This window comes from Stylophora pistillata, chromosome 6 (genome assembly GCF_964205215.1).
Source record: "Stylophora pistillata chromosome 6, jaStyPist1.2, whole genome shotgun sequence".
NCBI classification, from domain to species: Eukaryota; Metazoa; Cnidaria; class Anthozoa; order Scleractinia; family Pocilloporidae; genus Stylophora; species Stylophora pistillata.
This window is the reverse complement of record NC_142524.1, coordinates 22,126,713-22,145,907: the sequence shown is the minus strand read 5'-3', so window position 1 is coordinate 22,145,907 and position 19,195 is coordinate 22,126,713. Positions and strand designations below refer to the sequence as shown.

The following is a 19,195-nucleotide window of genomic DNA, read 5'->3' as shown; positions in this document are numbered from 1 at the left end:
ACAGTAGCCTACTCTTTACAATAGCGAGAAAAAGCCAAAACTTGTCGGATGTAAGATGGGAGACATGCGCAGTCGATTGCGGTTTTTTATATCCGGGGTGGTTGTGATCACATCACGTAAAATGCACGTAAAAATATCGATCGATTTCGAGCAATAGCTGTATACAGCCGTCCCGCTCTGCTAGAAATCAAGGACACGATAAACGACACACTGGAAATACGTCTACTAAAGGTTTCCTGGGTCTCTTAATTAAACAGAGTCCTGGCATTTGTTACGTTATTTTCTTAACTCAAGACAAAAAATTTGGGGGTTCTGTTTCACAAAAGCGCTTCAAATGTGAACTAGTTGGAAAAATCGTAATTCTCTTTTAAAAAGCCACACCATCCCCTATTATACCGTTTATTTTAAATCGTATTATCAGTATTTCCTTCGAGCTCTGACGCCAGCACCCACTTTTACATTGAAACTTCTAGTTAGCGTGCTATATTATGGCTTTCTCCATTTTCTTTTATTTCTTGTAATTATTCATTAGACTCTCATTTGTTGAAATGTAGGAAATAAATAAATATAATAAGTACACAAATAAAAATATGATCCCCTCATAAGCAGTTAATTGGAAGTCGATTGTCTCAAGTCCCTCCTTTATAGATGCGTTGGAAACGACTGATCCATCACCCCGTTACCCCATGTGAACCATATACCTTTCCCAATCCCCCGGCGATAAATATTGACAGATCCTTAATGACGAGGTCGGCGCCGATTCCATTAGGGTCCCTCTATGGGGCAAAGAGGAGAGACCCTGGGAAGGAAGTTGTGACGTATTATGGTGTGACGAGTTCAAACAGTGCAGAAATGAAAATGTTACAGGTTCAAAGTGTAATCATTTTATGAATAAAAGTAAATATCCACATGAAGAAAAGGTATTTACCGTTCGAAGTAGATTAATGAAGTCTTCCCAACGACATATTTCGATGAGTCCGTTTAAGCAATCTCTTTTCTCAAGTTTATGTAATTTGCCCCTTCACGCGTGACAGCTGTCCTCTGCGTGGCGAATGCGTGAATCTATATATTCACGCAGGCGCTGCGTAGAGGACAGGTTGTGATTGTGTGGGTTACTCCGTGCGATTGCGTGGGTTTCTCCGTGGAGTGTGAAGTGCAGTGACTCATAAAGGACTGGAACCGAAGTGGTTTTCACTGTTTGCAGAGCAGAAAGAAGAGCTTGAGGGCTGCCTCAGTAGATCGAAAGGAGATTGTTGGATCTGTTTGTTTATTGGTGAGAACTCAGTGTTTCTTTTACTATGGGGGAGAAACCGTTAACGGATGCTGAAAGGAAGAGGCAAATCTCTCTTCGACGACTCCCGATCGTGGAAGGTGTGAACAGTCTAAAAGAAGCCTTCAATCGCCATTTGCACTACTCGCTCGTCAAGGACAGAAATGTAGCAACCAAACGAGACTACTTCGCTTCTTTGGCGCACACAGTGAAGGATAAATTGGTTGGAAAGTGGATTCGAACACAGCAAGCTTATTACGAGAAAGATCCCAAGGTACTGTAGTATTTTGTAGTGGCCATTTAATTTTGACCGGTACTAAATTTACAAACATATGTGTTTAAAAAACGCAATTCAAGCCATTTCGAAGTGTGGATAGAGGTTTTCTCAGTAAAGGAATTTTTTTTCGTTTAAACGTGATTGTTTTCTGCTTTTGCTCAGTAAAGGTTCAACCGACCGGCTTTTAAACAATAATTATTTCCTTTTACAATGTAAATCGGGAAGTACTAATTCTGGGATTGTTTTTCCACCCATGTGTTATTGAATTGAGGCCAAGGCTACGATTTCTAGGCTTTCGTCCAAACAACATTTTGCCCTATATTAATTTATTTTGTGCATGAAGGGTTTTTTAAAGAATATATAAATCATCAAAAATAATTGTGCATTCATTTGCGGTTACAAGAGCACAACCGTGACAGAAAGCATGATTTTATTTTGCATAAAATATTAGAAGTCATAAAATTGATATCCACTGGTCAAGTACAGTTGACCCGATTAAGCTCGATTAAACATTCCTTTTTAGGCACTTTACTCTGTTTTGTGTGTTTCTTTGTGGTAATATAAGATATTTTTACACATTACTTTGTTTTGTACTGATCAGTTTGAATAGTTTCCCTCAATGATTAGGCTGTCAATATTGTGGAGGAAACCTCAAGTCATCCATTATAGGTTTCCAAAATAATATAAATTCTGTTTGCTTAGGATCAAGACAGCATAAATAGTGTTTGTACTTTCTGACATTCCAAGACATCTGTTACACGTTTTAATATCTGGTCATTTACTGAAGATTAATTGATAAGGAGTCCTGTACTTCCCACCCCTTTTTGATATGAGTTTTTTTGTTAATGGCTGAGTGAGTTTTATTTTATGATAATTTTAAATAGCTTCAAATAAGGAAAAAATGTAAATCAGCTGTTGGACTTGTTTGATTTTCCTTATTTTATACTCAGAAAACTCTCATGAGCCATATTTAAAAGGCAGCAGATTGTTTTGATGATCTAAGTGGAAAAGAACACAAAAACAGAGAGCTATTTTCTAGTTTTCAGTGGCCAATCATGTAGATAGCTCTTTTTTAAATATTTATATTGTGGGTGTTTGTGCTGTGAGTTGCAGCAAGTGAAATATCAACCTTACGATACTGTTCAGCACTACTGAATATTTCTACATAGCAGTCTGCGCTATATAAATGTAAATGTAAATATTTTAAAATTAAAATGCTCTTTGCTTGGGATGTCTGGAACTTGAGGTGAATAATTGTTTTAGTATAATTTCAGGTTCCAGACATCTCAACACAGCCAAAAAAAACAGACAGACAGACATCAGCAACTGACCTAGGTTGAGATCAAATTAACCTAGTTTGAAAAAAATTTACCTAAAGAACAAATTGACCTACAACAGGGATGTAATTATAAATTGTTAGATCCTCTCACTCTCTCCAAGATCTCAATAGTAATTCGTCTTACTGTCTGCTATACAATGCCTATAATTGATTTTACTTCAGAGAATTTGGTATTGGATCAACCACTGTTACCTTCTTGATATTTTTTGTTATTCTCATCACTTGCCTGCTTGATATTATGTGTTGAAACTCTGTCCTGGTCAGTTACAAGTTTATAGGTTGATGTAACATTACTAAACCTTGTTGTGCACCAACTGGCTCTTATAATTACTATTGACTTTTTTACTCTTGATCAGGCTCTGCCAAGCTCAGTTTTTTTTTCCCTCTTTTTATATTAACAGCGTGTATATTATCTTTCACTGGAGTATTACATGGGCCGTGCACTCACCAACACTATGATCAATCTAGGAATTCAGGGGGAATGTGACGAAGCTATGTATCAGGTAAGGACTGTACTTTTGGGGAGTTTTCTCCTCTCTGTTCTTTCTACATTTCCTGTGTTACTTACAAGGAGAATTGTTTGGACCATCAGGAACTTTGTAAATTGTTGATCATTTCCTTTATTCTTGTGGCCTTTACATTTGAGTAAGGGGTGATACTGTATGGAGAAATTAACGTTCAGTCACTCTTTGGTGTTAAAGAGTTAATTTGTCATTTTTGTCACTCTGTTTGAAATATCTAGTTTTCCTCACCCAAACCATGTTCCTTGATGTGAAATTATTAGCTGTTAAGAGTATAATTTTTGTAATTTTGAGGGACTCATTTTTCCTTGATATAGCTTGGCCTTGAGATGGAAGAGCTAGAGGAAGTTGAAGAAGATGCTGGTCTTGGAAATGGAGGTCTTGGAAGACTGGCAGCATGCTTCTTGGATTCGCTGGCTACATTAGGTTATGCTGCATATGGCTATGGAATCAGATATGAATACGGAATATTCAAACAAGCTATTGACGATCAAGGAAATCAGGTCTTAAACATATATTTTTTTCCTCCAGTCATATCTCTTTTATCTGGGTTTACCAGACTTATATATAACAGCTGCACACTGTAGTTTTCCGTATTTTTTCCTTGGTTGTTTGTCTTTTGGCTGGTGTCGCGTTTTACCATCGCAAGTCAGACAAATACAGCTTTAATTGTGGTAACATTGCAAATTCATCCTGGGGACATTTGCCTGGATGATAGCTTCTTTGTATTTTGGTTACATTCATTACTAGTATGTAACGTCCCTTAAACTCCTAAGATCTGATTGTTAATTCTCTCCTCTAGCTGCTACACATTTTCTTGTAAATTAGTTATGAGAATTTGGTGTTAGATCAGGATAACAACTTGTATCTGATACATGTAGTTGTTCTCATTAACTGTTTGCTGGATAGTGTATGGATGTTGCAAGGAGAAGTTACATGTGAATCACTTCTTGGAATTAAGGGGTAAACTCCTAAGTTCTGACTGTGAATTCCCCCCTCTAGCTGCCACATATTTCCTTGTAAATTTGTCATGAGAGTTCGGTGTTACCGGTAGATCAAGAAAACAACTTCTACCTGATAAGTTTGAACATTCTCATGTAGCCTTTTTGCTGGATAATGTATGGGCGTCATAGGTAGAGGTTGAGATGTGAATCACTTCTCAGAGTGAAAGGGTATTAAAACAAGCATTTTGTTCAATGATGTACTTCTTTAGCTGAAAAAAGAGCAATTCCTTCAATTTATTTAATGTTATTTTCTAAGGTTACGAATTTTTTATAGCTTTCTTATTTCCAGCAAATTAGAGAGGAATGTTATATTTATCTAAGCAACCCAAAGATCCAAAAGATTGGCTCAATATGTACAGGAAACATTGCAATAAAACTGAATTGCTTTGTTTACTTGAATAAGAATCGTATGGCAGACGTTGGTGGGAATTACTAATTGAAAATTAAATGAGGTCAAAAGTTAGGAATTGGTTTTGCTCATGGCTTGTTTTCAATAGTATATGTCTGTCTTCTTTATTTATATACAATAGGAAGTTACATGTAATTTTCACTCTGTCAGTATTACTGAATGAGTCATATCACTCATAATTTCATAGATTGAGCTACCAGATGACTGGCTGAAATTTGGATGTCCTTGGGAAAAGGCCAGACCAGAGTACATGATTCCTGTTCAGTTTTATGGAAAAGTTGAGTCAGATGTAACTGGAAAAACACAGCGTTGGGTTGATACGACAACAGTCTATGCCATGCCTTATGATCAACCCATCCCTGGCTATGGAAACAACACTTGTAACACCATGAGACTGTGGGCAGCTAAATCTCCAAAGAGTTTTGATCTCTCATACTGTAAGTAATAAAGTCAGGGCACTGTAAGTGACAAGTCTTGCTGCATTGACAAGGATGGGGTAATGTTGCTAAGTGCCGGCTGCCATTGAAATTCAGTGGATGTAAAAGTAGTGATTTCTGGCTGGATTTTTGACTGGAGAATGGTAAAGCACAACAGGCACTTCTGAGTTTACACACCTACAATCCTTTACCACCTTTGAGCTGCCTCACTTGAATTTTCAGACAGCTGCATAATTTATTAGCTACAGCCCTGCAAGGATCTGTGATGATATGCATGGATTCATACCAGTTTGAATTTGTGACTCCATTATCCTGGGAATTAAAAAAAAAAATAATAAATAAAATCATGGCAGGAACCTGTTCTTGCATTGTGCTACCAGGACTTGTTTCCTCGGAGTGTCTGGGCCATATGTATGTTATAATGAGATTAAATTTTGCTTTATGCAATGCCAAGATGATATATGTACTGTCTCAGGAAAAAAAAAAGTTCCCTTTGTTTTTCTCTTTCAGTGCCAACATACATGTTTGCAATTAACTTGATAAAGAACCCCTAAACTCAATTGCATAGTTCTCTAATTTTGTAGCCATCAGCAGACATGAATTTATGTGTTTAATAGAGAAAGAATTATGCATGTGACTTCTTTTGATCTTTGTGGTTCCATTGAACATGTGTTTGATCTGCTGATTAATTCTTTTAGCATCTTGAACAAAATGTTAGATGCAATGTATCAATTTTGATTAATAACTTTTTTTTAAAAACAAATTTATAGAATGTGTTGGCATTGTGTTTAAAGATGTCTATTTTTTTAATTAATTCATTTATTTAACTTTTTTGCAGTTAATGGTGGGGATTACATTAAGGCAGTGCTGGACCGAAATGTTGCAGAGAACATTTCAAGAGTTCTTTACCCAAATGATAACGTAAGATGTTCTGAGCACAGCATTAGTATTCATTTTCTCCACACTGTCAACTTTACATTTCTTGTGGTACTGGCAAGGAGATTTTGTTCGACAATCAGGAGCTCCCTTATGGTGATCATGATCAATTCCTGTATTCTCATGTCCTCTTTGTTTAATTCAGTGGTGATACCTTAGGGAGAAATTAGAAGCCAGTCACTCCTAGCAGTTAAAGGGTTCAAATTAGACATCAATATCCATTTGTCTTCTCTTTTCTTTCAGTTTTTCGAAGGGAAGGAATTGCGCCTGAAGCAACAGTACTTCATGGTTTCTGCTACACTCACTGACATTGTTAGAAGATACAAAGCCCCAAAATTTGGTTCCAGACAAGCTGTCAGAACAACGTTTGAGGATTTCCCTGATAAAGTAAGTTTTAGAATTGATCCAGTGGAAGAATCCTCATATATTTAGTGTTAACTCTTTTACTCCAAGATCTCATTAGTAATCTCCTAGTAATCAACTAGTAATCTCTGAATTGATATTTTTCTTTATTCTCATCTCTTGGTATTTATTATATGGCTGTGTCTCACAAGGACTGGGAACTACCGAATTCATGAATTTGATTGGCTGAAATCAATATTGAAAGCGGTCTAGATTTTCCCATCTAGACCGGCATCTAGACCGGTCCAGAAAGAAAAGGTACAAAGAATATAAAAATTTGGCATATAAGACACAGCCATATAATAAACATCTTATTAACTGAGCTAGGTCGGTCTGTATGGGAGAATCTTGACCTCAGTCGCTGGTACAGACCTCACTGCATTCGGTCTGCACTGGCGACGTCGGTCAAGATTCTCCCATATAGACCTACCGTTTGGTTAATAAGAACTAAGTATTGATTTTGTAAGGAATTAATCTGTCTTGGTTACGCATGGGAGTTGAAGGGTAACATTGTAGCCAGGTGTGGCCAGGTGTAATGAACTGTACAAGTTTGAATGATTGAAACATTGAGAATAAAGTTTTAGTTACTTTGTTGTGAGGACTTCAGTCTTCATCAGATACATTAATTTACACATTTCATCATTAAATTTGTGTTGATCAATGTTGAGGGGAGAATTAAAATGTATGTACTGGAATTTTTATTAGTAATTAACATAGGAATGATAAAGAAGTATGAAGAAGTAGTGGATGATAAGCCCTTTACACCCTAACATCAGTATTTATATTCTCCATATTGTTCTCCATACATTTTCTAAGGTGCCAACAAGGAGAATTTGTTTTACAATCAAGAGCTTCTTTAGCCAGTGATCATTTTCTTTATTCTTGTGACCTTCATGTTTGATTCAGAGATGCTAATGTAGGGAGAAATTAGGTGCTTATCATTGACAGAGCTGCTCTTTTGTTTGTCAGGTTGCCATTCAGCTGAATGACACTCATCCTTCCCTGGCCATTCCAGAGCTGATGAGGGTCTTCCTGGATGTTGAGAAACTTAGCTGGGACAAAGTAAGACAATACATGTAAAATGCAGCAACAGGAAAATCAAATGTACAGAAAAAAAAAGAAAAAGAAAAAACAGACAAACAATATTATGAACAAATTCAACTCAAAGATATTGCAGCTTTTTTTTATGTCTTGATGATTCAGAAAAACTTGATAGCATTGATATGAGTCACTTCATGCAGATATGTCCTTTATGTAAAAGAGTTTTCTAAGGATGTATGAGAAGTTGTGAAATGCAGAGTATTGCTGACTGAAGTACGTGAAAAGCCTTTTTATCCCAAAGATTAGCACATTTTAATCAGTTCACCTGCTGTGATCAAGAAATATGATTCATTGAAAGGAACAGAGCTGCAAATTTATATCTTTAATACATTGACTTAAAGGAATGGGTTTTGTTTTGACTGAAATTAATTCATTTGGTGGGTGCGAGGTTAGCCTGCAGTTTAGCAGGCCCTTGTACTTCCTGCTGTCGGAGGTACAGTTTTCCTCCTGTGGCAGTTTTTTGATATTAGCTTGCAAATGGTTTGTATTGCTCAAGGCCGCATGAATACTTTTTCCACAGACAAATTAGAAACACTCTTGTCAAAGCAGTCATAATGAGAGCCTGCTTGTGGGCTAATGTGAGGTAAAATGGAACACCACAACACATATTGTTTCATTTAATGTTTTTTTTTTTTTTTTTTAGGCATGGGATATTTGTGTGAAGACATTCAGCTATACCAATCACACAGTTCTTCCTGAAGCATTAGAGAGATGGCCAGTACACATGTTGGAATACATTCTGCCCCGCCATCTGCAGATCATTTATGAAATAAATGCTTTGTTCCTTAAGGTAAGGTAAAGTATAGGGTAGATCTGTTTATGGACCACAGTGGCCCACTCCGTCAATTCTTATTGCCGTCGATTTTTATTTTAGATTCTTTAGCCTGAGTAGCTAACGTTACCGGTACATCCTGTAGAGGGAGTTGATTGAAGGTTAACCTTCCCTATAACCTCTTAGACTTCCCTTGACAATTACCAGTATCTAATTATTTCTTAGGCAGGACGGAGAGATTTCGTGAGGGAAAACTTTTTTGCCCACCACTTCAACATGGTGGGGCTTATATATGTACCACCTAGAATCGCATAATTGATTAAAGTCTCGCATTCTGATTGGTTAACGAAGCGAGGTATATAGCGTGGAATAGTGAGTTGAAAACAAGACTGAGTGATATTGTTTCACATCTACATGTACATAACAAAGATGTTTTCTTTTTTTCCTCTATTTATTCAATGATGCGATTCAAGGAAAATCCATTAACCAAATCGTGAATTCCGTGTTAATTTGCACTTGAAAATGTATGCGTGCGATAGCGGTTTTCACGTGCAATTTAACACGGAATTCCCTCGTGAGGTAATGAATTTGCCTGGAATATGCACAAGTAATTTCGCTATCTTTTCACAGGAAGTATCAGAGAAGTGGCCTGGAGACATGGAAAGAATGCGACGAATGTCCCTAGTAGAAGAAGGACCTGAAAAACGCATTAACATGTCGCACCTGTGCATTGTGGGTTCACACGCCATCAATGGAGTGGCTGCTCTTCATTCTGAACTTCTTAAAATCTCTGTGTAAGTGTCACTGACACATAATGTAATTGTGAACTGTTTAGGGCGCTATTCAATCAGGGTTTGTATCACCAAACCTAAGAAGTCACAACAGCCAATCAGAAGGCAGGAAAGATCCTAAAGAGCCAATCAGAACTCAAAGTTAATAACAATCACATGACTCAAATGTTTTGCATCCTTTTGGTTTAGAGAGTGGTGCGAGATTTCTGGACCAATCACAGAGCGAAGTATGGTAAAATTAATGCAATCCTGGATTTCTTGAGTCACTCGCAATTAAAAAATCGCTCCATCATAGGAAGAAGTAGATTACTTTTTATAGTAACTAAATTGCTAACAGTTGGACTTGATAACTAAAGGGATCATCCTATTTTCAATGATTTGCTGTAGGTTTAAGGACTTCTATGAAATGTTTCCCGAGAAGTTTCAAAACAAGACTAATGGAGTGACACCAAGACGCTGGCTTGTTCTATGTAATCCTGGGCTGTCAGACCTAATTTGTGAGGTAATACAGATAGAATGTTAACCACGATTTTTATTTAGTTGATCCTTTCTTCGACAAAGGACTTTTCCCGTCATCTTCATAACTTTTGAAATGGATGACGGCGTTGTGGTAAACTATATCAATTTGAATTTAAACTTCTGTGGACATGCATTTTTACACTTTTATTGATTCAGTTGGAAAGTTTCAAACTAGGTGAAACTGGTAGTTTTCACTTCTTTTAGATGGGTTACTTATTTTATATGTAATTCAATTCTGTTGTAGAAAATTGGTGAAGGATGGATAACTGATTTATCTCAGCTGAGAAAGTTAGAGAAGTATGTCAATGACAAAAACTTCAAACATGCCGTCATGAGGAGCAAACAGGTTCATATTCCTTTTTTTTGTAACATTGTCGATTGTTTTTACTTTGTCAAAGCAAAGTCTTTCAGACATTTACTCTGGTTTATCGGCGGGCTCAGGTTGGCCGTATGGGGACCAGGATTATATGTGTGCGTGCGTGTGTTCGTGCGTGCGTGCATTAGTGCGTGCATGCATTAGTGCGTGCGTGCATTAGTGCGTGTGTGTGTTCACGCGTTCGTTCCTCTGTTTGTCCACCTTTCCGCCTGTCCATGCATCCGTCCTGTCGTGCTTTCGTTTGCTCATTCATTACTTTGTTTGATTAACTGTTCGTCCGTCCATCCTTTGGTTCGAATAAAGGGGGTAAGTTTTTAAAACAAGCTTTGGTGCTGCGTTAGTGGGGTTTATAGCAAGATAATTTAGTTTTATCAACGGAGTAGATACTGTGAATCGGCCATTGGAAAGAGTTTTTAAAGCTGACGTTTCGTGCGATGGCCCCTCATCGGAGTGACTTGTTTGCTCGTTCGTTTGTTAATCATTCATGTATTCTTTCATTCAAAAGTTGTTCTTTAACTCATGAATTAAAGGACGATACTAGTGTTACCATGTACACTTACAGGAGAACAAGATCAGGCTTGCAGATTTTATCAAGAAAGAGTATGGCATTGACGTGAATGTGAGCTCCATTTTTGATGTGCAAGTGAAACGGATTCACGAGTACAAGAGGCAGCTTATGAACTGTCTTCATGTTATAATTCTCTACAACCGTAAGTGATGAATCATGTTACAACTACTCAAAAAAAGGCTTTTGGGATAATTATTGTTTTTAGCTTATGATAGGAACTGATAGATGAGCAAAGCCTATCATTGTAGGCTTTCAGTTAGTTAAACAAAGTGCGATAGATAACGGCGGGAGAGTGAATAAAAACCATGGGAGGTGTGAGTAGGATCGCGTCATGTTCTATGCGCAACAGCACCCAAACCTCCTTGGATTTTTCACCCCTCTTCTTTTTTGACCCGTTTACTATTTTGCTCCGTTTTACTGGAAAAGGCTAACATAGGCATCACTGTGCATTTTAATTTAATTTACTACACAAATTGAATCCCTGTACATGTAGAAATGAGTCTTCGTCAATATTATTCAGTGGAAAGTTGCAGAGTTGTTGAATAGTATGAAGAAAGTTTTCAGCCAGGGAATGTGGTCTTGGTATGACCAGTTTGTATGTCATTTTGGTTATTGTGTAATTCCCAGGACTCAAGGCAAATCCAGACATGGAGTTTGCATGTCATTTTGTTTATTGTGTAATTCACAGGACTCAAGGCAAATCCAGACATGGAGTTTGCATGTCATTTTGTTTATTGTATAATTCACAGGACTCAAGGCAAATCCAGACATGGAGTTTGCATGTCATTTTGTTTATTGTGTAATTCACAGGACTCAAGGCAAATCCAGACATGGAGTTTGTTCCACGCACTGTCATGATTGGAGGAAAGGTAAGTATGTGCATTATGTTTAATGGGAATGCAAGTTTTGTAATTGTGTTGATAAAAATTTGTCTTTTTGTTTTGGCAGGCAGCTCCAGGTTACTACATGGCCAAGCTGATCATAAAACTGTTCAACAGCATTGCCAAAGGTGGGCACATTTCATGTAAATTGCATTATGTATTCCTTTAAGTTTTAGGTACCAAAGTAACAATGCCAGTAAGTCATATCTGTCAACCGACACACTTAATCCTCAATTAGTTTGCGTCTGTTTACTGTTTTTTAACGGGTGTAAAACTGCCTATGGATGTTTAACATAAGAAAAAGGACACTCGTTAAGGTAGTACATTTAACTTGATGACCTAACTTGAAAAACAATTAAATAACAGTAACAGTTTTCTGACTGTTGTGATATAGCTGGGAAGAAGGACAACCTCCATATTTTCTTGAGTGTTACTTGACACGCAATAATTAATTCTTTTATGTGATCTTACTTTTGTAGTGGTGAACAATGACCCAATCATTGGGGACAAACTCAAGCTTGTGTTTCTTGAAAATTACCGAGTCTCACTCGCTGAGAAGGGTATCCTTTTCATTTGGGCTTTCTAGCAAGTAGATTATAAGTTACCTATCTGCCTAATTATCACGCTTAAAAATTAAAAAAAAAAAAATATGTACACATATAAATTAAAACAAAACGCTTAGGGTAGATGGGTCAGCGTTTTAGAAAACTGGCCTGTTTTTAGTGAACATCTTTACATTTCTGGATGGGAGGCCATACTATACAATAAGTTTGCGTTTTATGATTTTCTGGCGTATTGAAGATGAGGCCTTGTATTACCACAAGATAAAGGGCTTGGAGACCACAAGAACCTTTCCATTGAGTATGTTTTTGCACATCCGACTTCAGCGTAGAAAATAGATTCTTTTATCAAGTTGAACAAGCACGTGTTCAGTGCATGTTAAAAATATTGTGGTCTTTGTAGCTTAATTCCTTGACATCGTTGCTCAGTTATCCCAGCAGCCGACCTTTCTGAACAGGTAGATTCACATAACTTTTATTGATGCTTTTAGTTCATTCTTAGGTCGTTTCATTTAATCAGTTGATTGCGCATTCAAGTAGGAGAGTGAGCAATAGCACCAAGAGTTTCCAAGCAGAATACGTACTGTAATGAGCTTTAAATTGGTCGCAACTTGCGTGCGTTGCAAAGTGTGATTGAACGTTTCAGCGCAATACGAACTGTTGCGCCCTGGCATTATTATGTAAATTGTATCACAGATCTCTCAAGAAACAGTGCGATTTCTCAAGGAGTTCGAATTGTCACGTGTCAGTTGTTATTGGCGTACGTCTTGATCTATGTTGTTTTTCTACCTCTGCGTGTCTGATATGATAACGACTGACGACACCATGATAGAAAGTGCTAAGTTTGGCTTTGTACTTTGGACCTTCTATCCTGGTGCGCCAGGATGGATTTGTGGATGTTAAGAATCGTATTGTATTTACATTTTGCTGTAGATATCCTTGGCGGGGACTGAAGCATCTGGAACAGGAAACATGAAATTCATGGTGTGTAATACTTCTTTTTCTATCGTGCCATAGAAAATAGAGCCAATAAGAATAAAGTAAAGCTGTCATATATACTCGGTAATACCATGCCCAACCTTCCCATCTTAAACACGGATTTCACTTGCGCTGAAATGTTGACAAGCAGTGCCTTTTCGAATCTGGCTATAAGACAAGCCGGGGAGAAGCTTGCCAGGGATCTGACACTAGACCTCTCCCCGACTTGTGTTCTTCAAGGCCTCAAATATTCCTGTGATCAAAAAGCGCCTTGGTCAACTTGCTATTGATGAGAATCTATTCGCACACTAATTCGAGTCTTTCAAGTGTTGGTCTCTGTTTACTTTACTGGACAGGCTTCCTTTGTTTTCTGTGCTGTTAATTTGATTACTTGATTTTAAATGATTCTTTAAACGTTGTCACCTTCCTGTTCATGAAAATTTTAAGTTCAAAATGATTGTGAATTAGTGATTCAAGTGTTCCTGTTTATCATGTTGAAGATGAATGGTGCGCTGACCATTGGTACACTTGATGGGGCCAATGTGGAGATGAGGGAGGAGATGGGCAATGAAAACATCTTCATTTTTGGAATGACTGTTGATGAAGTCAATTCCTTGAGAGCAAAAGGGTGAGCGTTAGAATTAACAAGAAGATACAATGGTTCCCGGTTGTGCCTCGGGTCGGTTGTGCTTCGAACAACCCTCACGCTTCTCTCGTGTTCTCAAAACTTTCCGCGTGTATCCATAACTTGATATACGCACGCTAAGCGTCAATTTAGGTCTAAAGCAGTATTAATTAGGAAACTGTGTAAAGTAGGACCAAATTCCGCTCTAGCAATTAGGATAAGTCCTAACATCGTTGATGGATCGTCACAGAGCTCTCACTGCGTTTCATTTTCGTTTCTTTTTTTTGGTTCTCTGTTATGCTAGTGTTAAACTGGAAAGTTTTCTGTGCTAGTGCACTCGTCAAGGAAAATTTTCCGGGATTTAAATTTCCCTTAACTCTTTGCAGTTCTTCAGCATGTCACTACAATAGCAAGTTTTGTTTTGAACAATTGCTTCTCGACTTTTATCCCTATTCAAAAACCGGCTGTTCTTTTTTGTTTCGGACAAGAGGACCTTCAGGATTGACTTCAGTGCGCTATTTATTACTTCAGAAATATTCAATCACAATATAACTATGAGGAGATCACTAAGCAGTGCTTTTAATTGATATCATATTAATTCTTTCGTAGCTACAAGCCGATGGATTACTACGACAACAACACTGAACTCAGGAAAGCCATCAATCAGATCAGAGATAACCACTTTTCACCAACGGAACCTGGTGCATTCCAGGATATTGTCAATTCTCTCCTGCATCATGATAGGTAAACACGTTTGTAACGGTTGGTTATCGTTTCCCTGATAACACATTTTCCTGCTTTTCGACGAAGTGTGAGTAAGAAAATAATTAGGTTAAAAAAAAAAAAAAATATATATATATATATATATATGTATATGTATAACCTCCGGGTTAGCTCAGTTGGTTAGAGGGCTGGACTGTTGTGCAGGAGGTCGAGGTCGATGGTTGGAGCCCCAGCCGGATCAACACTCAGGGTCTTAAATAACTGAGGAGAATTCGCTACCTTTCTGTAATAAGAAATGGATAGACATTCCAGTCTTCTCGGATAAGGATGAATAAACCTTAGGTCCCGTCTTCTGCATCTATTAATTAGTTAATTTGGTTAGGCAGGGGACATTAAAGAACCCACTCACGAGATTACTGTGATGTGGTCTGGCCTGTTTACTGAGAATTGGAGGGAGGAGGCATCTTCAATTAAGTTTCCTTTGATTGTTTGTACACTGCTGATGCAGTCCAGCCAAAATCCCCCGAAAAGTGTTGTGATGCGCATTTGATCATATCCACATGTTAATTTGCGCAATATAAATATTAAATTATTATTATTATTATTATTATTTACTATATGGCTGTGTCTCACAAGGACTGGGAGCTACCGAAGTCACGAATTTGATTGGTTAAAATCAATATTGAAAGTGGTCTAGATTTTCCCATGTAGACCAGCATCTAGACCGGTCTAGAAAAAAAAGTGCAAAGAATATAAAAAATTGGCATATAAGACAGCCATATAATAAACATGTTATTAACTGAGCTAGGTCGGTCTGTATTGGAGAATCTTGACCTCGGTCGCTGGTACAGACTACATTCGGTCAGTACTGGCGACCTCAGTCAAGATTCTTCCATATAGACCTCCCGCTTGGTTAATAAGAGCTAATTATTGACGAGAGCGCTCTATAATCCCAGAGTTGTATGCGGCGCGCTAACTTCGCGACGGACTTCGCTGAAAAGCAGGGACCACTCTTAGTCCACTTCCCTGGCACATACATCATATGTATCGCTTGAAACCTAACTTCTCTGCTTTTACTTCATGAATAAGGAGGCTGCTACTCCCTCAGTGAAAAAGTACACATTACTTCTTTATTGATTTTTCTCCCTCTGTCTGTGTGGCAGATTCCTTCTGATGGGAGATTTTGATGCATACGTGAAATGTCAAGAACGGGTCAGCGAAGTATTCCAGGTAAGATTCAGATCTGTGAGTGTTTTTATTTAGGAACATGCTTTACTTAATGCCCACATTTTACTTACGTCCATGACATCTCAATTGAGGCTTAAAACTCAAACAATCAAGGAAGAGGCAGTTGTTTGTTAAGAAAATGGACTATTGCGCAACAATGACATCTGCTCATAGACTCATGCGGGAAGTATTTAGGGATATCTTGTGTTTTGATCGTCTGAAAATGGATACGATTCGACCAGCAAGTAGGGAACGAACTGACATAAACTGGGTAAAAATCGTCTGAATTTGGTTACAATTCGGCTGAGTACGATATGAAAAGACTGGATACCCTTTCCTCTACGATTATTGTGGCTATGACGTGAATTCAGCACCGGATGTAGACCAGTAAAAGAGCATGATTTGTTGTACTTGCCTTCACAGGATTCTGACCACTGGCACAGCATGGCAATCATGAATGTTGCGTCTTCTGGCAAGTTTTCAAGTGACAGGACCATCAAGCAGTACGCCGATGAAATTTGGGGTGTGAAACCTCTAAGTACAAGCGAAGTCAAGACTGTCAGGGGAAAATAAGCTACCATTTGGCCAATAGAAAGGAAGCGGCTCTTCAGCAAGGATTTTGCAAAGTATTCCTGAGCCTGACTCTTAAAATGGTTTATGTTTAGTGCTACATGTTGTAAATTTAGTGATTCTCATGTATATATAGGTGTTTCTTCCCTTAAGTCTACAAATTTCAAACATTTATAGGTTTAAGCCGGGGTAAAATTGTCAAGCTATTTGCTGCAGTTTAAGTTAGATGTAACTCAAAAAACACATAATGATTAGTAACTACTAGGGGAGTAATAGGTCTTTTTAGTAGGCCAGGCATTCTTAAGATTTAGTTTACTGCATTAGACAACTGACACTTAAAAGAACTAGGTTAAATGTGACAATAGTGGTCTAAAAGTATGAAGAGCCCAACTGAGATTCAAGAGAGCCACAAATAAGCATTGGGTGGGTTACATCTGAAAAGGTTACTTGAATTGTCTGTGGGCTAGTTTGGAAAAAATCAACCCGGTTTTTTCAATTTTATCTGCTTTTGTGTTAAAGTGTCGATGGTATTGCCAGTGATTTTGCTAATTAGACTGTTATTGGGACACTAAAGCTAGTGATGAACAAAACTGTTTGACTTAGCCTCTTTTCAAAATGTTCAAGTGTATTTGTAGAAAATACTTAGGACAAATAAAAACTTAGGCAAATTGAAATCATGAAAAGATTTAACTGAAGTAATTGGAATTATCTCATAGTGGAATAATTGGGTTTTGTTAAGCTTTTCTTGCTCAGGTGCCATCTTTATACTGTTCAGGGAAGACTACCCTTAGGACGGTTAAAATTGCTTTAATTTCAATTTTTTTTTCTTAAGTAGCAGTTATCCAACATTATTGGTTACCTTCCAATCAATCTTATTGAGTTGTATAGCATGATTTGTATGTCTACATTATTCTATGTTTTCACTTGTTTGAGAGGTCATTTGCCAGTTCCAGTGCTCAAGGCCCATCAATTGGGTTTTCGTTTACTTCTTTTTTGCCATTTGCTTTATTTTTTTCTTTGTACTGGTTGGCTGATGAGGTTAATTTGCAAGCAATCGAATTTTGAGTTTGAATCAAAAGCTGTTGTAAGAAGTATTAAATGTGACTATAATGTTACTACCTTGCATTAAAAAATAATTCTACTCATTCTTAATAGTAATTTAAAATGATTAAAATCTCCTTTAAAGAAAAAATATTTTTGGTGAGTGATACAAAAATGTAGCTTACTAACCAAATTAATTTTCATATTGATTTCATCAAACGAAAAATCTCAGCACAAGAGGGAATGTTCCCTAACCAACAGTGAGGTTTGTTAGTTTTTTCTTTGTGTAGTGAGCAAATAAAGAAAATCACACCCCTTGAATACCATAATTGACCTCTCACGCGAAAACGTACACTAACGGCTATCCGTTCGAAGGCGTTTTGCCGTTCACTTGCCGTTCACCAGCCGTTCAAAAAAATTTGCATCCGTTCGCACGGCCAGGGTTATCCGTTCAAAAAAAACTTGCATCCGTTCGCACGGCTTGTGTTATCCGTTCAAAAAAATTTGCATCCGTTCCCGCGGCTTGGGTTATCCGTTCAAAAAAAACTTGCATCCGTTCGCACGGCTTGTGTTATCCGTTCAAAAAAATTAGCATCCGTTCGCACGGCTTGGGTCATCCGTTCAAAAAAATATAGTATCCGTTCGCACGGCTTGGGTTATCCGTTCAAAAAAAACTTGCATCCGTTCGCACGGCTTGTGTTCTCCGTTCAAAAAAATTTGCATCCGTTCGTACTGCTGGTGTTATCCGTTCCAAAAAACTAATAATTATTGGTTCAGCCGGTTACCCCTTGGGAAAAGTAATTAAAATTCAGCAGTTCGCACGGCTGGGGTTTCGGTCGTCCGTTGAGAAAAATCCTCAACTGTTGTTCATCAGTTCAGAAAAATGCTTAGCCGCATAAACAAGTTCTATAGCAGACGTGCTTTGAAGTTTGCAATTTTCTCTTGTAATATTTTTTGAGAAGAGTTTGTTCTGAGAGGTCTGAGGGCCTCCCTTTAAATAAGATTTTTTTTAACACCTTGCGGGTGACAGGAACTAACGTGCGTATTCCGAAATGCTGTTTAAAATGAGTACACACATCAAGGACTGTGTCTTTTTCGAATCATTCGACTTTGTAGATGTGGGTGTCCTGGAATGTTGTTTCCTTATCGGAAATTTCAGCCGTCAACTGAAATGAGCAATCTGTTCCTGGAAGTTTATAGCAATTTTTTTTTAACTGTATCGATCGTTACATCATCTTGAGTGTTTTAGCTTGTGCCGCGCGCGTTGATTCGATCGTACATCAGTTCTTCAGGTTCAGTGTTGTAACTGTTGCGGGTCGCTTTCTTCTCTTTATTTCAGTCTTAAAACGACCGATTTCACGTTAATGGAAGCGCATATTCGCATTGATTGGCTGAACTGAACGTTGCGTTACCTTTTGCAAAATATAAAACACCACAGTGCGTTATGCAAATTTCGCTTGTGGCGAATGTTATGCTTTGACAAGTGTGGACACCGCTCGTTCTTACGCAAAGAGATGGTTTCGTCCACCTAAAATAACCTTACTTCTCTGTATCTTTGTTACTCGTACATATTTAACGAGAAATCTGCACAGGAATGTTTGATTTTGAACTTTAAAAAACAGGTTCTGAGTTAATGTCGGAAACGCAACCACAAAGTCGATATTCAGCTGAAAATTGAATGATGTTTGTTTTCTTTGCTCTGTGTCAAAGTAATCTGGTCGTTGATTTAAAATGGTTATCATCTTTAATCGTTCAACCGTTCAAAAATTTGCTACAGCCGTTCGGCCGTTCACCGTCAGCCGTTCAAAATTTTTCTACAACCGTTCAGTCTTTCACTGTCAGCCGTTCAAAACTTTTCCTCAGCCGTT

General features: G+C 37.8%; 1 protein-coding gene across 1 annotated transcript; it reads left to right on the top strand.

Annotated features, from left to right (window-relative positions):
• The first annotated feature begins 1,175 nt into the window (after window positions 1-1,175).
• Window positions 1,176-17,654, top strand: LOC111338582 (glycogen phosphorylase). The gene is made up of 21 exons (XM_088763547.1): window positions 1,176-1,544; window positions 3,288-3,389; window positions 3,725-3,910; window positions 5,008-5,257; window positions 6,096-6,178; window positions 6,437-6,580; window positions 7,565-7,657; window positions 8,340-8,486; window positions 9,099-9,262; window positions 9,647-9,761; window positions 10,023-10,124; window positions 10,717-10,864; window positions 11,533-11,591; window positions 11,671-11,731; window positions 12,083-12,163; window positions 12,593-12,621; window positions 13,097-13,147; window positions 13,642-13,769; window positions 14,376-14,510; window positions 15,653-15,719; window positions 16,140-17,654. The coding sequence occupies exons 1-21, from the start codon at window positions 1,299-1,301 to the stop codon at window positions 16,287-16,289; spliced, it is 2,541 nt and encodes an 846-aa protein (XP_088619673.1). The 5' UTR covers window positions 1,176-1,298; the 3' UTR covers window positions 16,290-17,654.
• Window positions 17,655-19,195: the final 1,541 nt, after the last annotated feature.